The sequence below is a fragment of the Strix uralensis genome, chromosome 22 (genome assembly GCF_047716275.1).
Source record: "Strix uralensis isolate ZFMK-TIS-50842 chromosome 22, bStrUra1, whole genome shotgun sequence".
NCBI classification, from domain to species: domain Eukaryota; kingdom Metazoa; phylum Chordata; class Aves; order Strigiformes; family Strigidae; genus Strix; species Strix uralensis.
Window position 1 is genome coordinate 11,410,767 of NC_133993.1, and position 25,676 is coordinate 11,436,442.

Consider the following 25,676-nt stretch of genomic DNA (forward strand, 5'->3'; position numbering starts at 1 on the left):
CGACGTGGCCCCGCCCCCCGCGCGCGGTGACGTCAGCGACGGGAGCCGCCACGGATCAGCTGGCGGCGGCCGCTGCGGGTCCGGGCTTCGCGGGGACTGCGGCAGGTAACATGGCGGGGCCGGGGGGCGGCGGCGGCGGCGGGGAGGCCTGGGCGGGCCCTGCCCCGGCCCCGCGCCCGCCCGGGCTCCGTCCTCACGGCCCTTCTCTGCAGAGCCCGCGGCGGGGCCGGCGCCGCCATGGGGGAGCTGTTCCGCAGCGAGGAGATGACCCTGGCGCAGCTCTTCCTGCAGTCCGAGGCCGCGTACTGCTGTGTCAGCGAGCTGGGCGAGCTGGGCAAGGTCCAGTTCCGCGACGTGAGTGTCCGCCGCCCCCCGCGGGGAGCGCCGGGGGCCGCGGCTGCTCGGGCGGCTCCTCGGGGGGGTCCCGGCGCCGCCCGCCCCGCGCTCCCGGGGGCGCTGGGGCCCGGTTGGCCGCGGCCGCGCCGGGGGGTGTCGCTGAGGAAACGTCTCTGTCTCTGCAGCTGAACCCGGACGTGAACGTGTTCCAGCGCAAATTCGTGAATGAAGTCCGGAGGTGCGAGGAGATGGACCGAAAGCTCAGTACGTCTCTCTGGGTCCTGACGGGGCCCAAACGCTGGAGCTTCTACAGAGAAGAACCGGCGGGGGCGGACACGAAGGGGCCACTGGTGCTCCTCTGTGCCTGCCAGTCCCCCCTCCCTCGGCCAGTCCCCCCGGCCTCGGCACTCGCCTCCTGCCCAGGGAAGATGGGCTTGGGAGGGAGGTGGAAGAACTCACAGCTGCCGGGCGGGCCTGGTGGGGGTTATGGGGACACTTTGACATTGAAGTATCTTTTCAGTTAACATCAAATGCTGTCTCCGCAGGGTTTGTTGAGAAGGAGATTAAAAAAGCAAATATTCCTATCATGGACACTGGTGAAAACCCAGAGGTGCCTTTTCCACGTGACATGATTGACTTGGAGGTAATGATGTGTGTTAAGACTCAAAGTAGTATTTGACCCTCGACAGAAACAGGGGAAATGAGCCCCATTGGTAGAATTTAGTGGCAGAGCTGCAGTGACTGTAGTCCCCGGGTGTCACTGGACACGCCGGCTCTGCCGGCTGACACTGGCTTGATTTTGATTCACGAGCATTGTTTTGCTTGTGCGTTTATCCAAATACAATTAGAAGTGGAAGCACTTCACAGGAACTTCACCCATTTAAATGAGTCAAAACCTGCTGGAACTGCCTGGTTTATGGTGGGTCTGTGTTAAAGTTTGTGAGGGTTTTTAATGCTTTGAAGAACACTATATAAATGCAGTCTGTAAAAGGCTGCCTGAGTATGAAAAGTTCTGAGTTGCACGAAAAGAATGTCACAACTCCGGGTCTGTGTGCCATAGCAGACTGGAGACGCATCTGTAGTCGCGTGCAAATTGCGTGGGGACGTAACGCATCTTGCCTGCTTCCTTGTTTTAATACATTTAACAGCACTTATTCATGGAATTGCTTTAAGTGCTTTTTTCCTTCTTTTCACATCTTGCAGGCAAACTTTGAGAAAATTGAAAATGAACTTAAAGAAATCAACACAAACCAGGAAGCTCTGAAGAGAAACTTCTTGGAGCTGACGGAATTAAAATTTATACTGCGTAAAACTCAGCAGTTTTTTGATGAGGTCAGAATACCGGGCGCGGGTCAACTTGGGGAGTTGGTTCTTCTCCAACAAATTATCATTTTTATTCTCAAATGTATTTTTAGTTGCTGTTTTGGGCAGCAGGGTCATTTTTATGCTTTGTTTAAGAAAGCTTCTCAAATTATTTTCCATTTTTCATGCAGTGCGCCTAGCTATCCATGACTTACCTCGTCTGATGTTGGTTTGGGTTTGTTTTAGTTAACCAATGGTTTGTCTAAAAATTGTGTAAAATAATTAAGATGCTAGTAGTTTTTGAAGTACATCAACAGACCAAAAATTTGGTGCTGCAGTGAGCACTTTCTTCAGTGGCTGAGAGCTGCAGATAAACCGTCGTGCCTCGCCTACGCTGAGGAACCACAGTCAAGCTTAATTTCTCTTCGGCCTTTGAAATGTTAGGTGGAGATGACTCATTAGGGTCATAATACAAAGTCTACTGAAGTAATAGATTATTTATTTAATTAATTAATTGAGCCTTTGATCAAACCCTAAAGGTTTCAGAGGGAAGTTCTGGAGCAAAGCTGCCATTTAAAATCTTGAACCTTTCGTCAAGCACCCGCTGGGCTGGCGACTGGCAGCTCTTTCACTGCTCCTCAGATTGGCTTCTCTGATCTCATCCGTGGTTCAGACAGAAACCTGCGTGGGACAAGACATAATCCTCCGTTGTAAAGCTTAACTTTCCCAAAGTCTAGGGAGTGTTTCCTCAAAGAGCTCCTGTATGGTTTTTAGAACAGTGAGACGTGTTTTTGCTGGGTACATGTCCTGTTCCCTCTAATCCAAGGATTTGATCAAAGCGTTCCTAACAGATACGGCTTCTGGTATTTACAAAGGCTGGGATAAAGTAGAGCTGGGCTCCTGCAAGCTTCGGACCGTTTATCTAACAGTTTGGGTTTTGGTTCAGGTTGTTCCTGTGCCAACACAAGTCTTAGTCACTGCTGACATAGTTACTGCTGCTGGTGTGATCAGCTGATTGGTCATGGGGTTGGTTTCAGTACAAAAAACCTCGTCTTCGAGTGTTGAATGTTCACTTACAAGTGTCTCCTTGGACAAACAGCGTTAACCTGATGATCTGGTACTCGGCTGCACTGAGGTGCCGCTGCCTGCCTGCTCTGAGCAGTGAGCAGAACCAAGTACAGCTGGTGCTCTGCGCTTTTCTATTAACTGTGTCCTCTGGTGAGAGCTGCCTGCTGCTCTGCTTCAAGGACAGTATGATTGTGCTAAATTTAAAGATCAAAACCAGTTTTCTCAACAGTCTGTGTCAGGTCACCCACAACGGGGAGCTCACGTCAGACTTAAACGAACTGGCCACAAAGTTCAGATTCGTTCCTGCTCCTGTTTGATAACTGTTTTCTGTAATAATAACGCAAAGTACAACGAATAAAATGTACTGCTATACGTAAGAGCAAACTGAACAGCTCACGTGTGAGGTTCAGTAAAACACAAGCGCTGGAAGCGTCGCACGGTCCCAGTGCACGCGGTGAGCACGCGGGGCTGCGCGTGGGACAGCCCCAGGTCGGGGGTTCCAGCCTCGTGCAGCCCTGGTGGCGAGGGCTTCGGTTCCCCGTGCTGCCATTTGCACAGTACCTTCAACACTTGAAGACTTCAATAACCTGTAATTAAGATTGTGTTATTCATAGTAATGAGTTGCACAAGGAATGGCTTACTACCCAAATTCCCTCACACTTGGCATTTGCTCTGCTGTCCAGTTTGGGCGCTGGGGGAGGGAGGAGGGCGACATTTCTCACTTGTTCTTCGTATGACCGTTCTAGCCAAAGCAGCCATTTCTTGTTTCAACGTACCATGTTGATGATTATGCTCCTTTTCTCAGTCTTCTTGTCTTTGCTTATGAAGAACAGTATGAGCTGGAGAGATTTCTCTGAAAGTTTTGCCTAGAGTGTGAGCGTAAAAGAAGACTGGAAAAGTAATGGTTAATGGCATGCAGTCCCCTGTCTCTCTTTCCTCTAACTCTTCTCACCATCTGCTTTTTTCTGTTTGTTTTGCATCTGTCATTTCTGTCTGGGCCCCGGGTTAATAAGTTAGATGGTGAAATGAATCCCTTTTAGTTCTTGTAAAAATTGATTTTTGTTCTGTTCGTGAACTGGAAGGGGCTTGAATTGTATGGTGTTGGGTGCAGTGAGCCCGAGCCGTCACAGAGCGGAACTCTAATCAAGAGCAGAGAAAATTAACCTTTTTTTCAGGCCTTGAGATTAAAGGTGCTGATCTGGGTGAACAATAAGCAATTTTAAAATGTTTGGTAATGAGAAGTCTGCATTCTAATTACTGGCGTGCAAACACTTGGGTTTTTCCAGTCCCGAATGAGCTGCTGTAGCAAGAACTGCTTCACCATGCCTGTGACGTTTCACTTGCTGCTGGTGAAAACTCTTACTCGAAGTAGATTTCCTGGAGTCTTGTTTTTCTGCATTGTAGCTGGATAGCTCTTTCATTTCCACGTAGTCTCTTAGTTTTTTTATTTCTGCTAAATCTTTTCAGGCTGCTTTAGTTACCCTTCCAGAACCAGAGCCGATGCTGCTGCGCCGCTTCCTTTCTAGAAAGGGTGTGAGCAGCAAATCGAAGCAGTTGAGGGATTAATTTAAAGAACATCGGGGTTTGTTACGCCAATAATCCTTGTGTAAGAAAGCTCTTGTTTAGTAAAACTGGTCTAAGCCAAATTTATTCTAAGCTGCTTTGTTTGGTAACTTCAACCCCTCTAAGTAGGACTTGCCTTTGCTTTAGAGTGTCCTGAATAAAGGCTGCGTAGCCCCAGAGGGTCGGAGGGAACATTAAACATTTATAAGAATTATTTTCTCAAGGGAGGCGGATCCAAAGTTTTGACGTGTGCTATCCTTCTTTCTTTTGTTTCACATGCTAAAACGTGGTGCACCTCACAAAAATTAATATCTTGATTACTGATAAATACAATACAAGCCTCTCAAAATTGTAACTTACTGTTTTTCAACACCCTGAAATCTAGATGTCAAGTAATCGCTGGTATGTTTGGTCTGTATGTTTTGTTTTGGGGTACCAAGCTTTCTTATTTTGGTTGTGTTCTCTACGAAGCAAAATTTTCATTCAGTTTTTGATGTTGCAACAAGTTGCCTTAAGGTTGAAAGGATCAGAAATTCTTCTTGTTGGCTTCTCAAACTAAATTAAGGGCTCCCTTACTTTTGTAACATCTGTAAGCTCAAGGCAGTGTGTGTGCGAGCAGCTGAGCTGCATTTGATGTCAGCCTTGCAAAGACTTCTCTGGTACATGGTAAATACTTTTATTTGACATGCAAGTAAAATGTGGAGTTTTTCACTAAAGTTATGATGCAGCTATTGCACAAATAAACTATGGCCGAGCTATTAAACCTACGATACACTTTTGCAAGGCTGCGCTGTGTGTGTGCATGCGTTTTACGTCTTCCAGGGTCAAACTCTACCTTCAAGTGTATTTTAGCAAGTTCCCTTGACAGCTCTGTGGGGAAGGCCTCCTGCATTCCACAGAGGGTAGAATTTGACCCTCTGTTTGTGCTGAGGGGCTGTAATTTTCGTCATTTCATTATATAAGCTGCAGAGGTAGAAATAACTATGACGTGGGGTTGGATGAAGTGTGAAGAGGGTGTGATTTGAGCATCCTTCCTGACCTGAATTGCTGACACTTACAAGCTGTATTCCCAAGAATTTTAGCCTGCAAATTAGTTGCGGTGAAGGACAGCATAAAACGGCTCCTATTTTAATGCCTGGCCAGTCAAAAAATGAGCGACATCGTCAGACTGCGCTGAGCGATGCATCTTATGTGTCTGGCAATAACACGTACAGTGATTGGGGATAAATACCTTGGAGAATGAAAAGATTTAATCAGAAGGCATGTTTTTAAGCTGGAAGTATTGTGTGGTTTTCCCAGAGGGAGAACTTCGTAAAGCCAGTAAAAAAAATGTCCATCCAGTACTTCCAGGTTTTGTTGCTGATTGTGATGTCCCTGCGCCGAGGGGGTGGTGACAGGAACCAATCCAGTGTCACCTAATCCCGAGTGACCCAGGCGTTGCCGCGGAGCACGGCGGGGGGCTGACGCCTGTGGGACCCGCAGGTCTCGCACCGCTGATTGTAGGGCTGCAGAAGCCACAGGCTGCCCTGGGCTCAGCTGAGGGGATCACCCCAGCATCGCTCTCCTGTTCCGTAGATCGAGACTCCCAGCTGCTTTACGTGCAAATGTCGTTTCCAGGCACCTCTCAGAAACATCCTTCGCATCTTTATTAATGTGCAGAAAGCGCAGAAGTAGTGCGAGAGGGATCAGCATCTACCTTCATGTTTTTCTCCATTTAAGAACTAGGGAAAGATGAGAGTAAAGTGTGTCACTGTTTTCTGCCATTAAAAAATGGTTCTTGGGAACATCACTTGTATTTAAAACTTGATAAATTTTTTGAATTCTGCCTTTCTTCAGACTTATATATCCCACAGCCCATTTGTTCTGTGGCAGCAATCTTCAGACCTTTCTTGTATGGAAGCTTTGCTGAGCCATTCCACTTTTCCTCTTGTTTTTCTCCTTCCTTGTGTGACTCTTGCTGTCTTTTCTATCATCTAGTTCCTCTTTCTGCTGTCTTATGTTTGTTTTTTCTTTTTTTTTTTTCTTTTTTTGTCTCCCCAAACTATCTCCTGGTTCCTCGTTCCCTGCATGCCACTAACTAGTTTCATTAGATATTAATTGATTTGTGAATTCAGGCTGAATTGCATCATCAGCAGATGGCGGATCCAGACCTGTTGGAGGAATCCTCTTCGCTCCTGGAGCCCAGCGAGATGGGAAGAGGTGCCCCGCTCCGACTCGGGTAATGGCAGTTTGTGCTTCCCTTTCCCTGGCGGTGGGATTGCTGGCTTGCTCAGCCTGTGGAATCCACAATGGTTTCAGCGTGGTTGTGGAACCTTCCAGACTGGCATGTCAAGCAGAGGAAGGCTGACCTAAAGCGAGCTGTTGGTCTCTTCTTGTCCTATGGACATAGTTGTGCTTCACACATTTCTCTCTGCACAAAAAGTGATGCTACTTTGTTCCATGTACATCTGTTGCTTTTTCAGACGTTCTGAGCCCCCGCTGCTTTGTTGAAAGTGGTAACTACTGTGGGCACGCAGTTCTCAGAAAAAGCTGTGTTGCTCTGTATCCTCTTTATTAGCTGCCTCCAGGCTGTCGTTGTACGTGTGTGACTCTTTGTCCGGGCGTTGGGGTTTGACCCGGTGGGGCCTTCTGAAGCCCATGGCTAGAGCACAGTCGGGGTAGCCATACCGCTGTAACCCTTGCCACGTGGTGTACCAGGGACCTACTGAAATGACGACTAGCAGGCGTGGAAACTGGATGTCCAAATGCATTTATTTCTCCTTTAGCCAGTGACTTGGTTTTTTTCAATAGATGATTTCACTCTGTTCAAAGGCCCGGCTGGTGCTGCAGTGCCGTTGGTTTTGCTGTGGTTTTATCTCGCTCCGTTTAGAGGACTTTCCATTTTGCTTAAAGAACTAATTTTAAAACAAGATTCTTGTAGCTTTCCATCCGACGCTAAACTCCCGTTGCCATCAGTGTCTGGGTGTCAGGCAGTGCATTCTTTGAGGTGCAGAACCTCCATTTGTGCTGTTCCCTTGGCAGGTTTGTGGCTGGTGTGATCAACCGCGAGCGAATCCCCATGTTTGAGCGCATGCTGTGGCGGGTGTGCCGAGGGAATGTGTTCCTGCGTCAAGCGGAAATTGAAAACCCCCTGGAGGATCCCGTAACGGTAAAAGGGACTGTTGTTTACAGCAGCAAAAGTCTCAGATGTGTGAAAGGATCCCGGGTCTATAGACCTGAGCCCCTATCCCTCAGTGAGCTCCGTGCAGACGAACGTTTGATTGTGTCCCTTCATGTACCTGCTCGCGGTCTCAGAGGCTTTAGTGACAAATGTCTTCCCGTTTTATTAAAACAAACGTAGCAGGCTGGATGGTGAATGCTGTTGAAAGGCGGAAAAACAACTCAAAATTTGGACTGCAGCAGGGCGTAGTTGCTTCTCTGGCCCAAACTACGAGTGCAGCTCCTGCATGCAGCTCTGAGTAAGCAGTCACCCTCCTTGAAGGAGGCTCTTCTGGGCGTGCGCAGCGTGTGACATCTGTAGCTCATTTACTCTGAACTTGGACCTTCCATTTTGTCTGAATTTGCTGATCAACAATTTAAACCTCCACCTGAGAATTGTTGGCTTTATTACAGGTATAAATCGTAAATGTTGTCATTGGGCCTGTTTTTACATTCAGTGTCCACAAATGAACGGACAGTGCCCAAACTTGGGGAGCTCTTGCTCTGAAGCAGTCAAGGGAGAGGCTGGGTGGAGGCTGCCCCGGAACAGAGACCGCAGAGCTGGAACTCAGTAACCACCTCTCTGTTTCTCACTTGTTCTCTTGTCCCACCGACTGCTGGTAGTTGACCTGTTGAATTATCTGTCTGCTAGGAGAGGCTTTGTTCTTATTGTGCAACACTTCCTTAAATTGAGGTTACACCTAATGTAGTTATTCTTGAAACATTATGTTAAAATTTCCTAAGTAAGGTAGAACAATAACTTGTCGACAAATGCAGGAAAGGGGACCTGGCTGCCAACGTGAAAACAGCCGTACAAAGAATGTGCCGTTGGCCTCCCTGGAGAATGGAAGTTGTGAAACTCCACTTCACCTTATTTTCATTCACTCTTTAGCTTTTTGCTTGAATCTGTAGGTGAGCTCACTGCAGTATGTGCTGATAAATATTTCATTGCATCTCTGTTCTTTTGGAGATCTGCCCAGGCTTTCCTGTTTATCGTTACGTAGAATAGGTAAGAGATAGTCTAGAGCCTTTTGCTTCAGTGAACACCAGTACTGACCACGAGGCTGAGGGGTGGCTTTCCTTCTGACCATTGAGTGGCGTTAAGGTGCGTTCTTGACTCACGGTGCAGATACGGGCTCTGTATGTACAGGTTCAGAGGAAGGAAAAGTAGAACTCTGTAATTTGCTGTACTGCTGATTTCTGTAAATAGCTGAGCTATTACAGCGCACTCTTTCTTCTGTTCTAGGGGGATTATGTGCATAAGTCTGTGTTCATCATCTTTTTCCAAGGCGACCAGCTGAAGAACAGAGTCAAGAAGATATGTGAAGGGTATGAAAGTCGTACAGCTGGGCAGCTCTCTCAAATGTTTGAAACACATTGATGTGACTTAATACCAATATTTTTCAGCTCCTTATTTCACAGTGACTGTAGCAGTACGTATTTTGACAGCAAATAAAACGTACCATAAGTAGCTGAAACATTTTGCAGTCAAACTAGCCACTCCCCAAGCCTGTAATGCTCAAAGGAGATGACTGCTTTGCTGGAGAATGCCTACAAACAAGGGAGTTGAAGTGTTGAACTCTCGGACAGACCCGGTGGGGTGTCAGCGGGCGATAGTCTCACAGGGGGCACCACCAGGGACGGCTTCTGGCAGCAGCTGCCTTGGCCTGATAGCAGCACCCTGATCTGGGATGGCTGATCAGCTCTGGGGTGGTGCCTTTGGGACACTGTCAGTACAGGGAACAGAGGATTTTCTCCCACTTCCATTTTCCTAAGCATTCAGCTTCTGTTTTGGCCTGAAGCAAACTTCTGTACCCCCTTGATCTAAAGACTGAACTCTGCTTGGCAGTCTTTGCTGATCAGATACTTCTCTTAAGGTGCTTCTTGCTTTATTTCTGTGTTCAGGCTCAGCCATCTGTTTCCCTGGCTGATTGACCTTCTTTCCATCTTTGTTACTAAGGTGGCTTGCATGTCTTTCAGATTCCGTGCCTCCCTCTACCCATGCCCAGAAACCCCCCAGGAACGGAAGGAAATGGCTTCTGGTGTCAATACCAGAATTGATGATCTTCAGATGGTAAAATAACCGGGATCAATGCCCTTTTTTCTTTTTTCTTTAATAATATAGTTGGATCCTATTAAAACAGGAGAATTTTTGGCCCTATTAGATGACCATATTTTCAGCTCCAGGGGGCTTGAGACAGCAGCTCAGCAGTGCAGGATGTTTGGCGGCTGCTCAGTTGTTTCCTTTGTCAGGGTTTAGGATGGTGAGGTGGTTTGATCTTTCTGGAGGGCTGAGCAGTTAATTATATACATGTAAGTACAGCGTCGACTGAACTGCATGCCAGGGAGCAGAGAGGAATATGCCTGTGTAAGGAGATACCATGTTTTCCAGCTCTGAAAGCATGCTTGTATAATTGCCTGTTTCATCTGCAAGAACTTTGAAAACGTTTAAACTTATTTCCAAGTTGAGATAACAATGCTGTTCTTTTTTCTGCCTGTCTTCCTATTTTCACGTTGTGCTGTCCTGAAGAGCCCTCTGCTTTACAACTAATCTCTTGTGCAGCAGCCTGAGCATTGGTAAAAAGTAATCAGCACGCAAATCTAGTGGGTGCCAGCTCTGAAATACTCGATGCTTGCTTCAAGGAAGAAAGGCAATTTGTTATAATTTAGAAAAATTTGAGGAATTGGAATCAAAAAAGAAGAAAAGGTTCAGAAACTAAAAGGAAAACCAGTTGAATTTGGACTGTTTATTTGATACAGCTGGGAGCTTGTCGTGCAGCTGTTTAGCAATTTTGAAGTAGACGAGAACTCAGAAGCAATTTAACTAGTAGGGTTCAAAACTGCATGTGCCCTGTGTCCTCACTTTCCCTTGAGTCTAAGACTTTCCAGTCTGGAAATGACTTGGCACGAGTTAGTTATGTTCCAGTTGGAAAACACCCTCAGTAGAAAACACTTTCTCCTTTTGCCTTCAGTAAAAACATCTTTTGTTGCAATCTTTGTGTTGTCTTAGGGCAATATACACCTCACTTGTAGAACTCCTCTCTGCTCTTTTAACCTGGGTGGAGGAAAAAATGTTCTCTGTGATCTCTGAACAGTTCATTGTTTGAGATACCTGACCCTGGAGTTGGAGGAGGAAAGTAGTCAAAAAGTATCCCTGGAAAGAAGCCTTAAAACCTTTTAGTGGAACTAACATGGAGACTAAAAGCACATATTGCAGGCATGGGATGGGGCAGAGGGCTCATCCGTCTGTCTGTCCAGCCTCGGGTGGGCACAGCTCGTCTCCTCGGTCAGCCCGATTTCTCTGTGCACTCTGATGCTTTGAGTTTGGGTCGGTGATTTTGCCTCATCTGTATCCTACTTCTCTGTGAAAGGTGCTGAACCAAACAGAGGATCATCGCCAAAGGGTTTTGCAGGCAGCTGCTAAAAATATCCGTGTCTGGTTCATCAAAGTGCGCAAGATGAAGGCGATCTACCATACCCTGAACCTCTGCAATATCGATGTGACACAGAAGTGCTTGATCGCTGAAGTCTGGTGCCCTGTTGCTGACCTTGACTCCATCCAGTTTGCTCTCAGGAGAGGCACTGTGAGTAACTGCTGTGCTGCCCCTGCCTGCTGGCTGAGCAGACTGTCCGCCGGGGCCAAACCCAGCATATGGACTAATTGATTTTTCCGAATTGCGAGTCTCCGAAAACCATCCCTTTGGGCTGTTTGAATCACAGGGGACAGGTCATTTAACGTGCAGCAATCATGGCTTATAGATAAACTTTGTAACAAATCCATTGTGTAAGGCTTTACGTTTGGGACGATGCCGTCATGGTGAGGCCTTTTCCTGTGTGTGAGCCCTTGGGTGCACTTAGTTAACCTGGCTGGGCTTTGTAGCCCTGCTCTTGGGCTGTGAGGTGGAACGAGCTCACCCTCTGCTCACGCAGACAGGTAATAGAGTTGCATTTCTTTAAGTCCTTTCATTTGCTGTTTTAAAAAACCAAACTCACTCTTGCATGAGTGTTCTTGTCTGTCCTAATCAGACAGTGTTCGTCCTTCCAAGTGCTTCTCCTCCCGCTGTACAAAGTGCGGAGCAGTGGAAACTTGGCAGCCGTCCTCAGCTGCTCGAGTATTCCTCACCGTGCAAGCACACTACAGAATGCGAGCTTGTAGCTTTCCACAGGCTACTGAGAAAGTAGTGTTTCACTCTGTCATCCAGTGCTCTCAGGGTGGGTTTTCTAATATTCCTTTTTTTTTTTTTTTTAAAAAAAAAAAAAACAGGAGCACAGCGGATCCACTGTCCCGTCTATTCTAAACAGGATGCAAACCAATCAGACCCCACCAACGTACAACAAAACTAACAAGTTTACTTCTGGCTTTCAAAACATTGTTGATGCTTATGGCATTGGAACATATCGGGAAATAAATCCAGGTAAATTCATACTTATAAAAGTCCAAGACACATATCTCAATTTTCTAGTCATGGTGCTTTTCTGTATTGTCTGTCCTGTGTGAAAATTTCTAATAGACACTTAACACCTTGCAGAAGCAAAGGGGAAGCCTGGGAATTATGTTGCTAAACTGCATAAATTGCACTGTAGTAAATCCGGGCTTACTCGAGTACGGGGCCCTAGGAGTGCCACCTCTTCCCTTGCAGCACCGTACACGATCATCACCTTCCCCTTCCTGTTTGCTGTGATGTTTGGAGACTTTGGCCACGGAATCCTGATGACTCTGATTGCCGTCTGGATGGTGCTTAGGGAAAGTCGTATTCTGTCGCAGAAGAGTGACAACGAGGTAAAGTGGCCGGTCACGCTGAGCTTTGCCTTTAAAGCAAAGAGCTGCAGCCTGGTTTACTCACACCCTTCCCCCCGGAGCTGGCAGTGCCCGTTCCTGCTCACGTCCGCAGCTGTGAAGCGCGCAGGCAGGCTGGGAGGCTGCAGGCCACAGACTGAGTAGCATCATTTCATAATAGTAGTGAGTTGCTTTGGTTTTCCTTCCGGATGTTTATAGGAAATTATTCCTTTTTGGTTTTTTTGTACTAGATGTTCAACATGGTTTTTAGTGGTCGATACATCATTCTGCTGATGGGACTGTTCTCCACTTACACCGGCCTCATCTACAATGACTGCTTCTCCAAGTCTCTTAACATGTTCGGTTCCTCCTGGAGCGTCCGGCCCATGTTCTCAAAAGGCAATTGGTCGTGAGTAGACGCTTGGTGACCAGATAAAGAGTGAGGGTGATAAGCAGATGACTTGCCTTTCCCCATTGTCCTCCCAGGCAGGAAAACAAAAACTTCTGAGCTCAGCCTCAAGTGGAATTGGAAGAGGGGTGTAAATGTGGTGTCTATCAAGTTTCAAAACAGCTTTTTGTTTTTTCCAGAAGACTTGTAAAGGTGCAGTTTAGCACCTTTCTCCTCACAGACATAGCAAGATTCCTGTCCCCTGCATCTTTCTTCCTTGTAACACCCAGTAGTAGGTCAAGAAACAGGTTTATTATTCTTTCGAGATAATGGTCAGGACCATGCAGGAACCTTAAAGATCTCTCAATTTGAGATATTCCTTGCTCTCACAAGGGAAGAATGTTGTTAGTTTTTACAGAACAAGGACAACATTGCTTGTGTTAACGTCTGTGTAATCTGCTTACACCCGAACAGAGACGCCTTGCTAGAGAGCACCCCTCTGCTCCAGCTGAACCCCGCCATCCCAGGGGTGTTCGGTGGGCCCTACCCCTTCGGCATTGACCCGGTAAGAGCTCTTCCCTCCCGCCTGGGCTGGCCGGTTCTCTGTGAAAGGTTTCCACCGCCCAGCATTCCCTTAGCAAACTCCAGCAATGTAGGAAATGCTCCTGAACGATAAAATCAATTCGGTTCCTATTGAGACGCCAGATGCAGGGTAGAGACTTGTCCTCAGGTCTGTTAAAGACTTCTTTCTCACCCTTTCTAACCCCCAACATTTTAATCAAGTCTGGTTAGACTTGCCAAGCACTTTATGAAGTTACTTTTTTACTTTGGGAAGAGTTTTTTCTCTTTTTTTCAGTCAGTTTTGGAAATGTAGGTTTCCAGTAATCCTGTCATTTTGTATCTGCCTACATCAATAACGCTGCTTGGAATGTTTGGTACAAAACTGTAGGTGTGTTCCACATTGAAGAGGAAGTGCAGAAAATCAGAACTACGTGTATTCATGTAAATGGATAATTTTTTTTTTTTTCTGTCAAGGAGACGGTGCCCTTCTTGCTGCAACCTTTGCCTGCCATAAAAACCAGCGAGGTTCGGTTCCTGCTGGGCGGTGGGGTCAGTTGCTGCAGGACAGGGTTCCGAGCAGGAAGGGTTGTCTGCTCGTTTCCCTGAAAGATCCATGTGACAGACGCATCTTTAACAGAACCTGCTCTCCCAGCCTAATGCTTCCTGGAGGGTTAACACCATTTAGCTTACAGGGAACATTTTCATTCTCCTCTGTTTTTCTTTTAGTCGGTGTTTGGCTGACTCAGTCTTGTTTTTCACAGATTTGGAATATTGCCAGCAATAAGCTGGCCTTCCTCAATTCGTTTAAGATGAAAATGTCTGTGATTCTTGGCATTATCCACATGCTCTTTGGTGTCACACTGAGTCTTCTCAACCATATGTAAGTGCTTTGCTCTGTTTTTCTCGTGGTGGGGGAAGCTCCTCCGGGTGTGATGTGCGTTAGTTCACGGTGCAGGGGCCTGTGGGGCTTCACCCTCCTGGTTGCTGGGGGACGTGAGGCGGCTGCTCCTCTCCGCATCGGCGGAACCGTGCCTGGCACGTGCTTCCGTGAGTCCCAGCCCAGCTGAGCCCCTGCAGTTCTGTTCCAAAGACACTCTTCACGTTCTCTTTAAAAGTTTTTGCTCTGTATATGCCTAATGCTAACCAAATGTAATATGAAACTCTTCTCTTTCTTCCTGTAGCTATTTTAAGAAGCCACTGAACATATACCTTGGATTTATTCCAGAAATTATTTTCATGTCATCCCTATTTGGATACCTTGTTATTCTCATTTTCTACAAATGGACAGCCTATGATGCTCACACGTCAAAGGATGCACCGAGCCTTTTAATACATTTTATCAACATGTTTTTGTTCTCCTATGGTGATACCAGTAACAAGATGCTTTATAAAGGGCAGGTGCGTGCTCTTGCTAGAATAAGATCAGAGACGCTTCATGGTACTAGAGTCTTTTGCTGACCTTATAATAATTGTGAAATCACCCGTAAAACATTTTTTTTTCTGTGATAAGAGGAAATGTGGCATCATTTCCAAAGCCTGGCACCATGTAACATTGAAGAAGGAAGGAATAACCCCCATATTGGGAATTTCTATCAGTCTGGAACATAAATCAGCTGTGGCTCCAGAACGTTTGGAGCCAGATTCGCAGTGGGAAGTGATGAGGAATATTGTCCTGCATCTGCAGTGTGGTGCCTCTAAGCTCAGCCAAGGCACTAACGCCGTTTCCTCCCGGCACTATCAGACATCTGCCAAATTCTCCTTCCCTGCAGAATCTTTTGGATTTTTCCCTAATCTAACCCAGCATCAGCATCACCTGCTGTGCACGGTCAGATGGGCAGCTGCAGGCAGGCGTTCAGCACAGCACGTCTTGCTGTTCCCGAAGAGAGGGACGCAGTGAGGCGTCCATGTGCTCTGCGAGCTCAGTCACTCGGTGTTGCAGAGACCTCGTGCTGGGTTTTGTGTGTTGTTTGAGCATGAACTGCCCCTAAACCGTCTGAGACCTGTTTCTTTTACAGCAAGGGCTCCAGTGTTTCCTTGTGGTGGTGGCGTTACTGTGTGTGCCGTGGATGCTGGTAGCTAAACCCCTGGTCCTTCGCCATCAGTATTTAAGGAGAAAGCACTTGGTGGGTGACTCCTCTTATATTTTCAATATGAAAACTCATTATGGTTGAAAAGCTCTGTTCTCCATCTTGATCTTGAATACGTAGGTTCCCGCTGCATTGTGACCCGTAAAACGTTTTTGCATGTTCCTAGGCGCAAAGGCAGGTGTGTTTTACTGGAGCCAGAGTATCGCCTGCCCGCTTCTCAGATCTGGATCCAGTATCAAACTTGCTTTTAAAACCCTTTGTGTTGGCAATGATAAAAACAATGTCTCTGGCTTGGGCTTTGTCAGCTGGTTTAGGAACAGTGTCTTACTGGTTGCTGGATGCACGTCTGTGCCTTCGCTAGGCTGACAGCATAAAAGAGATGTGAGCTTAATTGGCTGGCAGACTTATCAGCTATCTTTGTTAAAGCAGTTTGGATGGTAAAAAATAACAATTAAAAGGCAAAAAAAATAGACTTATGCAGTCATTATGTGCGAGGCTGTCTTCTGGGGTACTCTCTAGGTTTCCAGCTGTACTGTAAAGTATCTTTATGTAAAATGCAGGAACCTGGCACACGTGCACTGAGGATACTTGAAAATTCTCCCTGCATGTATGGCAGACAGCCTTTAGGATGTTAAGTGAGTCAAAGATCAGTTCAGTTAAAGACACTCCCTCTCCCTTCTCTGACCATCTTTCATCCTCCCATGTCCCCTCCATTCGTCTCCCTTTCTCTTTTTGTTTTCTTCCTCCTCCCTTTCTTTTCTTCCATTCACTATCAGGAAGGGCAGCCCGTGGAGGCCCAGGTCAGCACAGTCCCGAACGAGCAGGCACTAGAGGCAGCAGCGGCTGCAACAGTGAGTGGATTTAAAACTCGCCTGATGGACTTAAAGATGGGAGTTGGCTTTCTATCTAATTATCAAGAGATCATGGAATGTATCTGAATTTCATAAGTGAATGACAACTGCACCTTTAGGGTGAAAAACACTTTCTCTTGGAAAGAGCAAAGTTCAGCAAAATTGATACATTCTGGAAGAACTACCAGGCTGAAGGATAATAGTTATGTGTGCACAGAATGCAGAGCCCCTTCTCTGCAGGAGTGCTGCTGAAATCAGAACCTGCAGAGCAGCACAAGAATACCTTGCTACCACATCCCCCCAGGTTAAGTTCCCCTTTTTTTTCCTTTTCTTGCATATTTGTTTAAGATAGATTAGGACTCTTCTCAGTGAAGCATTTCTGTTTGCATTACGTGTTCCCAAACATCATGTTTATGTGATGGCCTCCCAACAACTTCATATCAGCAATTACTGGATTTTTGACACCTGTGCCCTTGTAGACACTTTGACTTGAAACTATTATGAAATGGTTGTGCACAAATAAGCCTCTCGGTAGCAGCTGTTTCTATTTATTTGTGTCTAAACCTACAGACGGCCCTTTACTGCCAAAGCTTTTGGGCGCAGTGACGGCTGCAGCAGCTCCTGAACTCGGTCCCTTCCCCAGCTGCGTATTTCAGTTTTAGCTGTGAGTGCTGCCTGGCGGACGGGGGAGCGTGAACCTCTCCAGCTGTGTGAAGCACAGTGCGCTGCACGGGTCTCAGGTGCTTTGAGGCACTTCTTAGCTGTTGGCCAGTGCTTCTATCCTGACGTTTGAAGTAGCCCCACAGAAATGTCAGAAATGAAAACGGAGCGTTTGTGCATAAGCCAGGCAGTGTGTGAAGTGCATCCCAACACCAGGAGCTGTGAGGGAAGAAGGCCTTTGTATGAGCCGTGGTTAGAAGTATAAAGTAAACAATCAGAGCTTCTGGAGCCGTGTTTAGATTGGATGGTTTGCAGAGAACAAATACCAGCTGAGTGTGAGGGAGAAGCTGCAAAAGTGCAGATTCACACAGGGTAGAAGTACATGAGCAGAATTCCAGTCATCAGTAACTTGTAATGCTTCAAAGATGCTGAAAATCCTAATAGAAGCATTGTCTTAAAGGTATTATATTTTTTTTCATTTTATCTCTATTTTCAGAGCATAAATGTCTACCTAATTTGTTTTTAGAAACCTAACAAAATCTTTAATTCACATCTGGTATTTTGGGCAAATTTGTAGTTCAGCCAAAAATAAAAGTAGCTCCTAAGAACCAATCAGTGAAAAGAGCATCAGCAGCCACTCGGCTGGTGTGCCCGAGCCCCGGCTGCGGGGGATCCCCGGCCCCTCGGTTGGCACAGTCACCCCTCGACTTCTGAATGGGCTCCGTGTCACGGGTGGCCCCAGCACCCTGCGACAGCTGAACGTGGGGCTTTTGTCTCCACTGGCAGCACTTCAGTTTGCCTCTCCAGGGGGGTCAGACTCACAGGTCTTATTTTATAGTCCCTCGGGTCAGTGGTGAGCGTTTTCTGTCTTGGGAGCACTTGGAGGGAGATAGAAATCCTGCTGCGCAGGGCTCAGAGCCGCTTGCGGAGCGACGTGCACGTTGTGCCCTCGTTGTCCAACGTGCGTTTATGATGCGTAAAAGCTCTGCTTGAGGGCACTGTCGGATGATCCCCGGGGTGTTCACCCCTTGGTGGTGGGGCGGTGTGGGGGGGAAGCAGCCGTAAATCAGATCTTAACTCTGCAGCGAGTGCAGTTGTCAAGCGAGAGGAACTCGTGACCCTTCCAAAGTTTCCACTCAGTTTGTAGATTATTCCTCTCTGCGGAGCGCAGTGGAGCTACGGCCGAGGGTCAGATGTTGAGTGTCAGAACAAACGGCTGTAAAAGGGACTGCTTGCACAAGGCAGCATTTCCAAGTAGGGGAAGGTCTGATCTCCCACGTGTGGTGTTGGTGTGCCTGAGGCTGCTGGGAGCGCGGTGTGTGTTCGTGTCCGTCCGTGCTGCTTCGCGGTCCCCCTGTGTGACTCCCTCGTTTCCAGCCGAGTTGGTGTTTCAGTGCCTGTCCCAGAGCTGCCGGGCAAACGTTGGTCTGTTCCACGTCAGTGCCAGCAAATGTCCTCTTGAGAGATGTGCCTTTTATTTTACTTAGGGTTACGACTGTTTTGTAGAAATGTACCAATTATTCATTCAGACAGACTTTTTTTTCCCAGCCCTAGCAGGAATCAGCATCTTTCCCATCCAAGCTGGGAAATAGAATTGTGCAGCTGGCTTAACCTGGGCCTTAATACTTAACATTTTGTTTTCTTCTGTGAGCTGCTGCTGCATGTGGAGTCATAAGAACCATGTGCTTTTGCAGTAAAACACAAACAACACTTTGCTTCTTCTTTTTCTGCACGTTAGGGAACACACAACTTTGGTGGGATCCGGGTGGGCAATGGACCAACTGAGGAGGATGCTGAGATCATTCAACACGACCAGTTATCCACCCATTCCGAGGAGGGGGAGGAGGTAAGCACCCGGCCGTCCCGGCTCTCAGGGCAAGGCGCCTGGTGGCAGAACGGGCTGCGTTTGGGCTCTATGTAGTGATTTCTAAGCTGTTTAAATAGCAACATTTTCAGTGAAGTGTTTTCATAGCAGTTTCCATACAGACTCTCCCTTGGTCATTCCCAGGACTCCAGAAAAAGCAGGATAATTTGCATATAAGGGGAAACGTGGCTCTGTTTGCCCCCATTAGAAAGAGCCATCGTCTGTGGGGCTGTGCAGGGAGGGTGGCACGTGGAGCTCTGGCCGACGCGCAGGGCGCTTGTGCTCCCCGCTGCTGCGGTGCCGCCAGAGTCCAAGGGCTGTATTTCTGCAGCAGCGAAACCTTGCCTACGTGTTCACGTCGAGTGTTGGGGGTGACGTTAATTGCTTTGCCTCACCTCTGCTAGAGAAGAAAAAGGAGTCGGTCCAGGTAGTTTGGGAGTATTCCGATGCCTCTTAACAACTCTCCGGTGGCATCTGCCCTCTGTAGTGCATGTGGCCTGTTACTGCTCTACGGTGTCGTGTTTAGGAGGGAATTCTTGAATGTGTTCATGATTAATGTTGTGATCGAGACGTGCACTAAATGTAAACTTATGTTTTCAAGCCTACGGAGGACGAGGTGGTAAGAGTACAGCCAGCTTTGCGTTCCCGTGTACCCGGACCATTTCCCATCGTGTACAGCACACGCTGAGTTGAACATGTTACGTCACGACATCTTGTTTTCCAAAAGATCTGGCTACTTACGTGTCACTGGCCATTTTTAATTCTTCATGCATACATGCCCATTAACAGGCCTTTAATTACTTCATCTCTACAGCTTGTTTGTCTTATCCCCTGTCTGCAGATCTTTCTTAGTTTACCTGGAAAGCTGTTAAGCTGGAAGTCTGAATCTGAAACGTTTTGCTTTTAAACTTCTGAAGAAGTAGCCTCCTTTGCCTTACGTTGTGTCTTTGGTAATTCTGCACTGAAACAAAGTGTTTAAAGATATTTTTTCCCAAATTATATGCAATTTTAAAGATGATACTGGCTGTTTCCAGTCAGCAAGTACAGCGAAACCAGTCCAGTTTCATACAGTTCAACACCTGAACTAACCAGTGTCTTTCTGTAAAAGAGAAGCTCTGTTCTGAGAAACTGCTCAGTCACAAACACTTGTAACAAGTCCCAGTATCAGAGGAAGGATGTTTTAGGGATACTTGTGCAGGATTGATTGTAGGTTTCAGCACTATCAGGTAACCAATTTTATTACAAAAAATACAAATGCCATGAAATTAGAGTAGCTTCACGACAGTGACGCTGTTGTAAACAGTGCTGAAAGTGGTTTTGCTTAGAGATCTGTTTCACATGGGCCCACCGAGAACTGAGGGGGTGTGGGACCAGTGTGCTGGTGTTCCTGTTCATTCTGTATCTCGCTGAACCCCTGAAAAATGTGTAAAACTACAAATACTGTGCCATAGCAATCCTGCTGGTTCTCCCACTCCCCAGCGTAGTGGTAACTCTCCAGCAGTTGCACAAGGCTGTAAATTGTCATTGTTTAAATATTTATCACATTCCATTTACTGCAGGCTGACTTGCCGTGGTGCTGGGAGGTGGTACTGTTCACTGGGGCAGGCTTTATTAAAGAACTTCACAGTTCACATGCTGTGGAGAAGGAATTAGGCTTTTGACAGCTAATTTAACTTAATTGTTTGAAATATTTATTACCCTGGATATACTAGGGGAGAAATACGAATATAAATAGCTTTCTGTGCATGCTTAAAGCATTAGTCACTTGATGCATTTAAAACATCACGTTCACTTAACTTAAATACGAGCAGTTTCTGAAGCATGGATTAAATCCAAAATGTGGGGAATGCTTTCCCTAGTGCAAAATAAGAAACTGTCCTACATGACAGACCTCCTTATAAGTTCTTCTTTTTATTACTTCAGAAAATTACCAAGACACAGAGACTTTGCCAATGAATGGTGCACAGATGTGACTTTTTCAAGACTGCTTTATGCATTATTTTTGCTTTCCAAAAGGGCAAGTTCGCAGCTTGGAAAGTGCTCTTGTTGATCCTGTAGCAAAGGTACAGACGCAGTATCGATTTGGAATACTGTCTCCTTTTTTGTGGTGATACATACAATTTACTGGTGAACTCATATGAATACCATCTTGTTGCTGAACAGTCTTTTCCTGGCAAAGTCCATGGCTGAATTTGAAATATTTTACTTTCGTGTGCTTGAATGTGAAAACACTAAGATTCAAGCTGCAGCAATGAACTATCATTCTACAAAACCTAGCGAGACGAGAATTCGTTTTTCATTTATAAAGCTGACATGGTAACCCAGGAGAAGACGGTATCAGTGTCTACCTTCAGACACGGTGTCCCTGGTCACAGCACCGGGCAGGGCTCCTCTGCCGTCGGCCAAGCCCTGCCGCCTGCGCGGCTCGCAGCTCCCTCCTCTCCTCTGTTCTCTTGGCAGTTCGACTTCGGCGACACCGTGGTGTACCAGGCTATCCACACCATCGAGTACTGCCTGGGCTGCATCTCCAACACGGCGTCCTACCTGAGGCTCTGGGCGCTCAGCCTAGCCCACGCCCGTGAGTATTCCTTACGGAGCTGAGGTTTGGACCCGTCTGTCTGATGGCCCTGGGCAGGCGCTGGTGAAAGGCAGGAGGTGGCCTCTGGGAGCTCAGCTGCCGGGCGCTGCTGCAGGTGCCAGAGCTGTGTGGGGAGTAACTGGGTCTAAGCACCCGTGTCCCGTCGCACAGCGCTCTGCTGGAAGGGAGGGATGGAGCTGAAAGCACTGAATAGAGCAAAGAGCTGCTGAGCCAGGGCTCTGCCCTGCGCTCTGTGCCACAGTGGGAGGCTGCCAAAGCTCTTGTCCCTCTTCAGTTTCCCACCTCGTTGTAGTGGGAGTTTGCTTGACTTCAGTTTTTGCTCTGTAAGCTGTGACAACCCTCCACTCTTGCTGAATGCTCTGAAACGAGCCCTCTTCTCCCCTTTCTCCCGGCAGAGCTCTCGGAGGTGCTCTGGACCATGGTGATCCACATCGGCCTCAGCGTGAGGAGCCTGGGTGGAGGCTTTGGCCTCTTCTTCATATTTGCTGCTTTCGCTACCCTGACAGTAGCAATTCTCCTGGTCATGGAGGGGCTGTCGGCTTTTCTCCATGCTCTTCGCTTGCACTGGTGAGTCACTGGAACATGCAGAAACTTCAGAGCTCCTTATAGCAAGAAAATTAATGTCACCTGGACTATGCAGAAATGCCATCTTCTAGAAAACTGTATTGACCCGTACACAGGAAAGCTAAGGCTGTAAAATTGGGGTAGTGGATAACGAAGCCAAGATCAGCAATGCTCAGAAGTGCTGGAGTACCACAAATCTACCCAAACACTAAATGTCCTACAGCAGATGTGCTCTGGCAGCAGGAAGTCTTCAGAAGGGTCAGAGATTTCAGTCTTGTTTCTAGTGATACACCACTCTCTCCTGATGTTTCCATAAACGTTGCTTAGAAATTGTGGAGAGTGACTGATCTCCGCTTAGAAATAAGTTAGACTAAAGCTTTGTGAACAGTGCGGTGGGAAGGTTGTGCGAGGTGGATGAGCGTGCTTGTGGTTTCCAGCTGGACTTTCTCGTTCTGTCTTTTGGTCTTTTGCCTGGTTCTGATGTTTGTTTTCCTTCGTGTGCAATAGCTACTGATTGCAGTTTCCTTCACGTGCTCTTGTTGGTCTTTGTAAGACCTTGCCCTGAACAGGGGCAGCTGTGCCCGTGCTGCCGAGCGGTCGCTGTGTCTTGCTGGACTCGCTGACTGGCAGATGCTGTTGTAGCCCCTTTCCCGTGATTATTAAGCTCCCCTGTATGCAGCCAGCCAGTAAACAAGAAGGAATTACTCACTAGAGTGCTCATCACTTCCTCTGCACCGAGTACAGAAAGTATTCAAGAGCTTTTTCTATTCCGTGTTTAAGAGCGCCCACTGTTCCTCTTCAGGCTCTCTGGTTAGTGCACTGGTGGGATCACAGGAGCAATGTGGCAATGGGTTTGGCTCGCCGAGGGTTCTCTTCAGCCTGAAGTGTAGGAGAGTACATCTGTGCCTCTGCAGAGTCCGGGTCGCTGCCATCTCTTAAGGTGGTGCCTCCCTGGCAGGTCGGGAGAACAAAGTGAAGGCCCACGAGCTTCACAAGGAATATTCTGTCTTGTTTAAATGGGAAGAAAAGGTTGTGAGCCCTTTTAGAAAGTAGTTCTGTAAGTGAAAAAGGAAGACAGTGCCTTTAAAAAAAAATTTTAAAATATAATCAGTCATTCTGCACTTCTCCCCTGCTTCTGGGGAAGGAAAACTTTGTCCTTGTGCCCTCTGCGTTGGCAGCCTGCGGGGTGCAGGGCCCTTCGCGAGCGGCTTCCCCCGGGCTGGGAGCTGAAGCCATCTTGTGCCGAGGGAGCGCGGGGCGGGGGGGGGGGGCGCTGCTGAAAATGGCTGCTGGATGGTGCTTCTGTTTTTCCTGGCATCCAGCCTAGAAACCTTCGTACCAGTCACTCGAGAACGTCGTGCTGACTGGCTGGTGTTTCCTCATCCTGCTGTCGCTGCACCGCACCGTTGCGTCAGTGCGGGAGGAGGAGCCCCACGAACTGGGCCTGGTGCTGCCCTGGCAGCCCGGAGGTGGGGGGGGGTGAGCAGGTCTCTAACTCCATATCTGGTGGCTTCGAGCTCCAATTCCTTGTGAATTAGTGGATTTTCAGAGTCTTGCTGCTCGGGACTGCAGTGCTGCGTGGCAGGTATCTGAACAACAGCAGATGAACGGTTCTGAACAGTTTTTCTTCTTGGCAGGCTCTGTGTTTTCTTTCTTAGCCGAAGGGATGGGCTCAGATAAGAAAGCGCGTTCTTCTGGAGAGACCTGTCTTGTGTTAATGACCACGAACTGTGCTCAGAGATGCCACTCACAGAGCACTTGGAACAAGTGGGAGCCAGAGGCTGCAGTTCAGCCAAGAGCTGGCTTTTCACCTTGCCAGGCTGTTTCTGAAGCTTGATTAAAAAATTGTCTGGAAATGTGTTGGGGGGAAGCAGCAAGCGAACCGAGGATCCAGCTGGGCCACAGCAGCAAGCACGTGGCTCGCTGCTGCCGTGCAGAGCGGTGCAGGGCACGTGCTGGGGAGCTGCGGAACTGGAGCTCTTCATGACGTCATGTTTTCCCTACACATCTGCTTCAAACCTGTAAAACTTTAATACATATTCTCTAAGAGAAAATCTGTTCAAGCTTAGAGCCTGAAAAGCAAGTTTAAGGCAATTATTTCAGACTGTAAGTAATCTGCTCAAATTATTTGGGGTTTGTTGGATTTTCATTATCACAGTGGAGAGGAAGGCACCTCCAGTTGTTCAAAAGAACACACTGTTAACATTCCTTTTTGGTTCTGAACACAAAATCAGGATGTTTCTGATGGTAGGTGTTCCTGTTTTTAGGGGGGGACGGAGGGTCAAATATAGCTGTCCTGGGAGGAGCAGATTGGATTTTCTGACTGTGGGAGAAGAGTCACCTACCAGGAATTCTGAAGGTGTGGGTGGTTCAGCCTTCCTGGGAAGGAGGAGGAATTAGCATGTGTCTTTCTGGTGGGGGGGGGAAAGCACAGCTTGTTCCATGTGCTCTGCCTATCAGTCCCAAATGGGGAAGATTTATTTTGTGCTTTTTCAGAAAGTATGCATTCTTTCAGCAGGCTGGGTTTTTCTGGGTTTTTCTGGGGCGGAGGAAGCACTCTGAGTGCTGCCAGGATTGCAGGCGTGTGTATCTGCTGGAGCTCGGTGCCTGGCTGAGCTGCACCCCCCTTGTGTGTTAACGCCTTCTACCGTAACGTCGCTGTTCTGAAATATTCTACTTGCTTTTCAGTAATGTAATTTGACATGAACGTTTAGATTAAAGTAGCTTACCTTTTTTTAATCTAGTCAGCTCTTCTAGTGTGAACAAACAGACTTTGCCCAAAAGGAGAGGTTTGTAACTGGATTCAAAGTAGGGTCCCAACATCGCAGGAATACGGTCTTCAGTGGAGCTGTTTTCCTGTGTGAAGCAGTATTTTAGGCTCAGTTTTAGGCCTGATTTGGAACCGAAAGCTATTCTCTAGAACATGTCCCAAGACCAGGCCACAGCTGGAACGCGTGGATGGCCGTGGGCGTAACACAAAGCAAATCGGGTTAATTCAGCGCGGTGGAGAGTGGGGTTTGCAGTGCTCTGTAGGAGAGAGGCTGGTGCCAGACCAGCACAGTGGCACAGGGGGTTCAGCTCCAGAGTCTGGAGCATCCGAGCGCGCTGTGCAGCCTTGGCTCTGGTTACCCGAGCGTGTCTCAGCCCGTGTCCGTCAGCGTGGCGCGCGTGGGTCCGTGGGCCCCGGCCGTGCCTGTAGGCCTGGCAGACGCGGGAGCTGCTCGTCAGCTCTTGCTGAAGGTTCCGGTCCGTTCTCTCCCTCGGGGCGTAGCACCAGCAGTTCCCTGGCAGGCATGTGCACTCATCGGGCCATACCCGAGTCGGACATCGACGGGATTTTTCTTGGCTGTGAGTTGCCTGAGCTGTTTGCCACCGGCCCATAAACGTCCCCAGAATGAGCTCAGCCCCTCAGAGGCAGCAGAGGGTCGAAGCGGTGCCCGTGGTGCGCGGGGAGGGGCCGCTGGGGGCACGGAGCTCGCGAGGTGTCCGTGTCGTTGTGGATGCCGAGGCTGGAGAGTGCTGCGGGCCGCGCAGGGACAGAATAGGGGTCAGACACAAGAGTGGTCAACCTCAACAGCCGTGGGGAACAAACAAACAGCAGCGATTACGCGGCGCTGGTGGCCGTGGGTGGCCGTTCCCGGCTGTAACCTGAGAGCGGGCAGGCAGAGCCCCCTGCCCGGGCAGAGCTCCTGGCCCGCTGCCGCCCGAGGAGGGGGCAGAGCTGCCGCCCCACGGCGTGGGCGCGCTGGCCTGGCATCCCGCCGCATCGCGAGGGGGGAAGCCCAGCTCCCACCTGCTTGTCAAAATTTTATTTTTCTTTGTAAAGGTCAGGAGCCAGCGCTTGTCCCTGGCGCCACC

General features: G+C 48.0%; 1 protein-coding gene across 7 annotated transcripts in view; it reads left to right on the forward strand.

Moving 5' to 3' along the window:
* Nucleotides 1-25,676, forward strand: part of ATP6V0A1 (ATPase H+ transporting V0 subunit a1) — a 28,936-nt gene continuing 3,260 nt past the window's right edge. Inside the window, exons 1-22 of one of the 7 annotated variants that reach the window (XM_074891946.1) lie at nucleotides 1-105; nucleotides 213-354; nucleotides 522-600; nucleotides 882-979; nucleotides 1,540-1,668; nucleotides 6,384-6,487; nucleotides 7,291-7,417; nucleotides 8,714-8,796; nucleotides 9,448-9,541; nucleotides 10,839-11,051; nucleotides 11,732-11,882; nucleotides 12,108-12,247; nucleotides 12,496-12,653; nucleotides 13,107-13,197; nucleotides 13,955-14,073; nucleotides 14,375-14,591; nucleotides 15,209-15,316; nucleotides 16,057-16,131; nucleotides 18,530-18,637; nucleotides 19,257-19,274; nucleotides 21,116-21,233; nucleotides 21,650-21,821. In XM_074891946.1, coding sequence (XP_074748047.1) covers nucleotides 238-354; nucleotides 522-600; nucleotides 882-979; nucleotides 1,540-1,668; nucleotides 6,384-6,487; nucleotides 7,291-7,417; nucleotides 8,714-8,796; nucleotides 9,448-9,541; nucleotides 10,839-11,051; nucleotides 11,732-11,882; nucleotides 12,108-12,247; nucleotides 12,496-12,653; nucleotides 13,107-13,197; nucleotides 13,955-14,073; nucleotides 14,375-14,591; nucleotides 15,209-15,316; nucleotides 16,057-16,131; nucleotides 18,530-18,637; nucleotides 19,257-19,274; nucleotides 21,116-21,233; nucleotides 21,650-21,821 — 2,519 coding nt within the window. In that variant the 5' untranslated portion in view covers nucleotides 1-105; nucleotides 213-237. The remainder of the gene's footprint in view (nucleotides 106-212; nucleotides 355-521; nucleotides 601-881; nucleotides 980-1,539; nucleotides 1,669-6,383; nucleotides 6,488-7,290; nucleotides 7,418-8,713; nucleotides 8,797-9,447; nucleotides 9,542-10,838; nucleotides 11,052-11,731; nucleotides 11,883-12,107; nucleotides 12,248-12,495; nucleotides 12,654-13,106; nucleotides 13,198-13,954; nucleotides 14,074-14,374; nucleotides 14,592-15,208; nucleotides 15,317-16,056; nucleotides 16,132-18,529; nucleotides 18,638-19,256; nucleotides 19,275-21,115; nucleotides 21,234-21,649; nucleotides 21,822-25,676) is intronic. The other 6 variants (XM_074891948.1, XM_074891947.1, XM_074891949.1 and 3 more) reach the window with 6 other exon arrangements.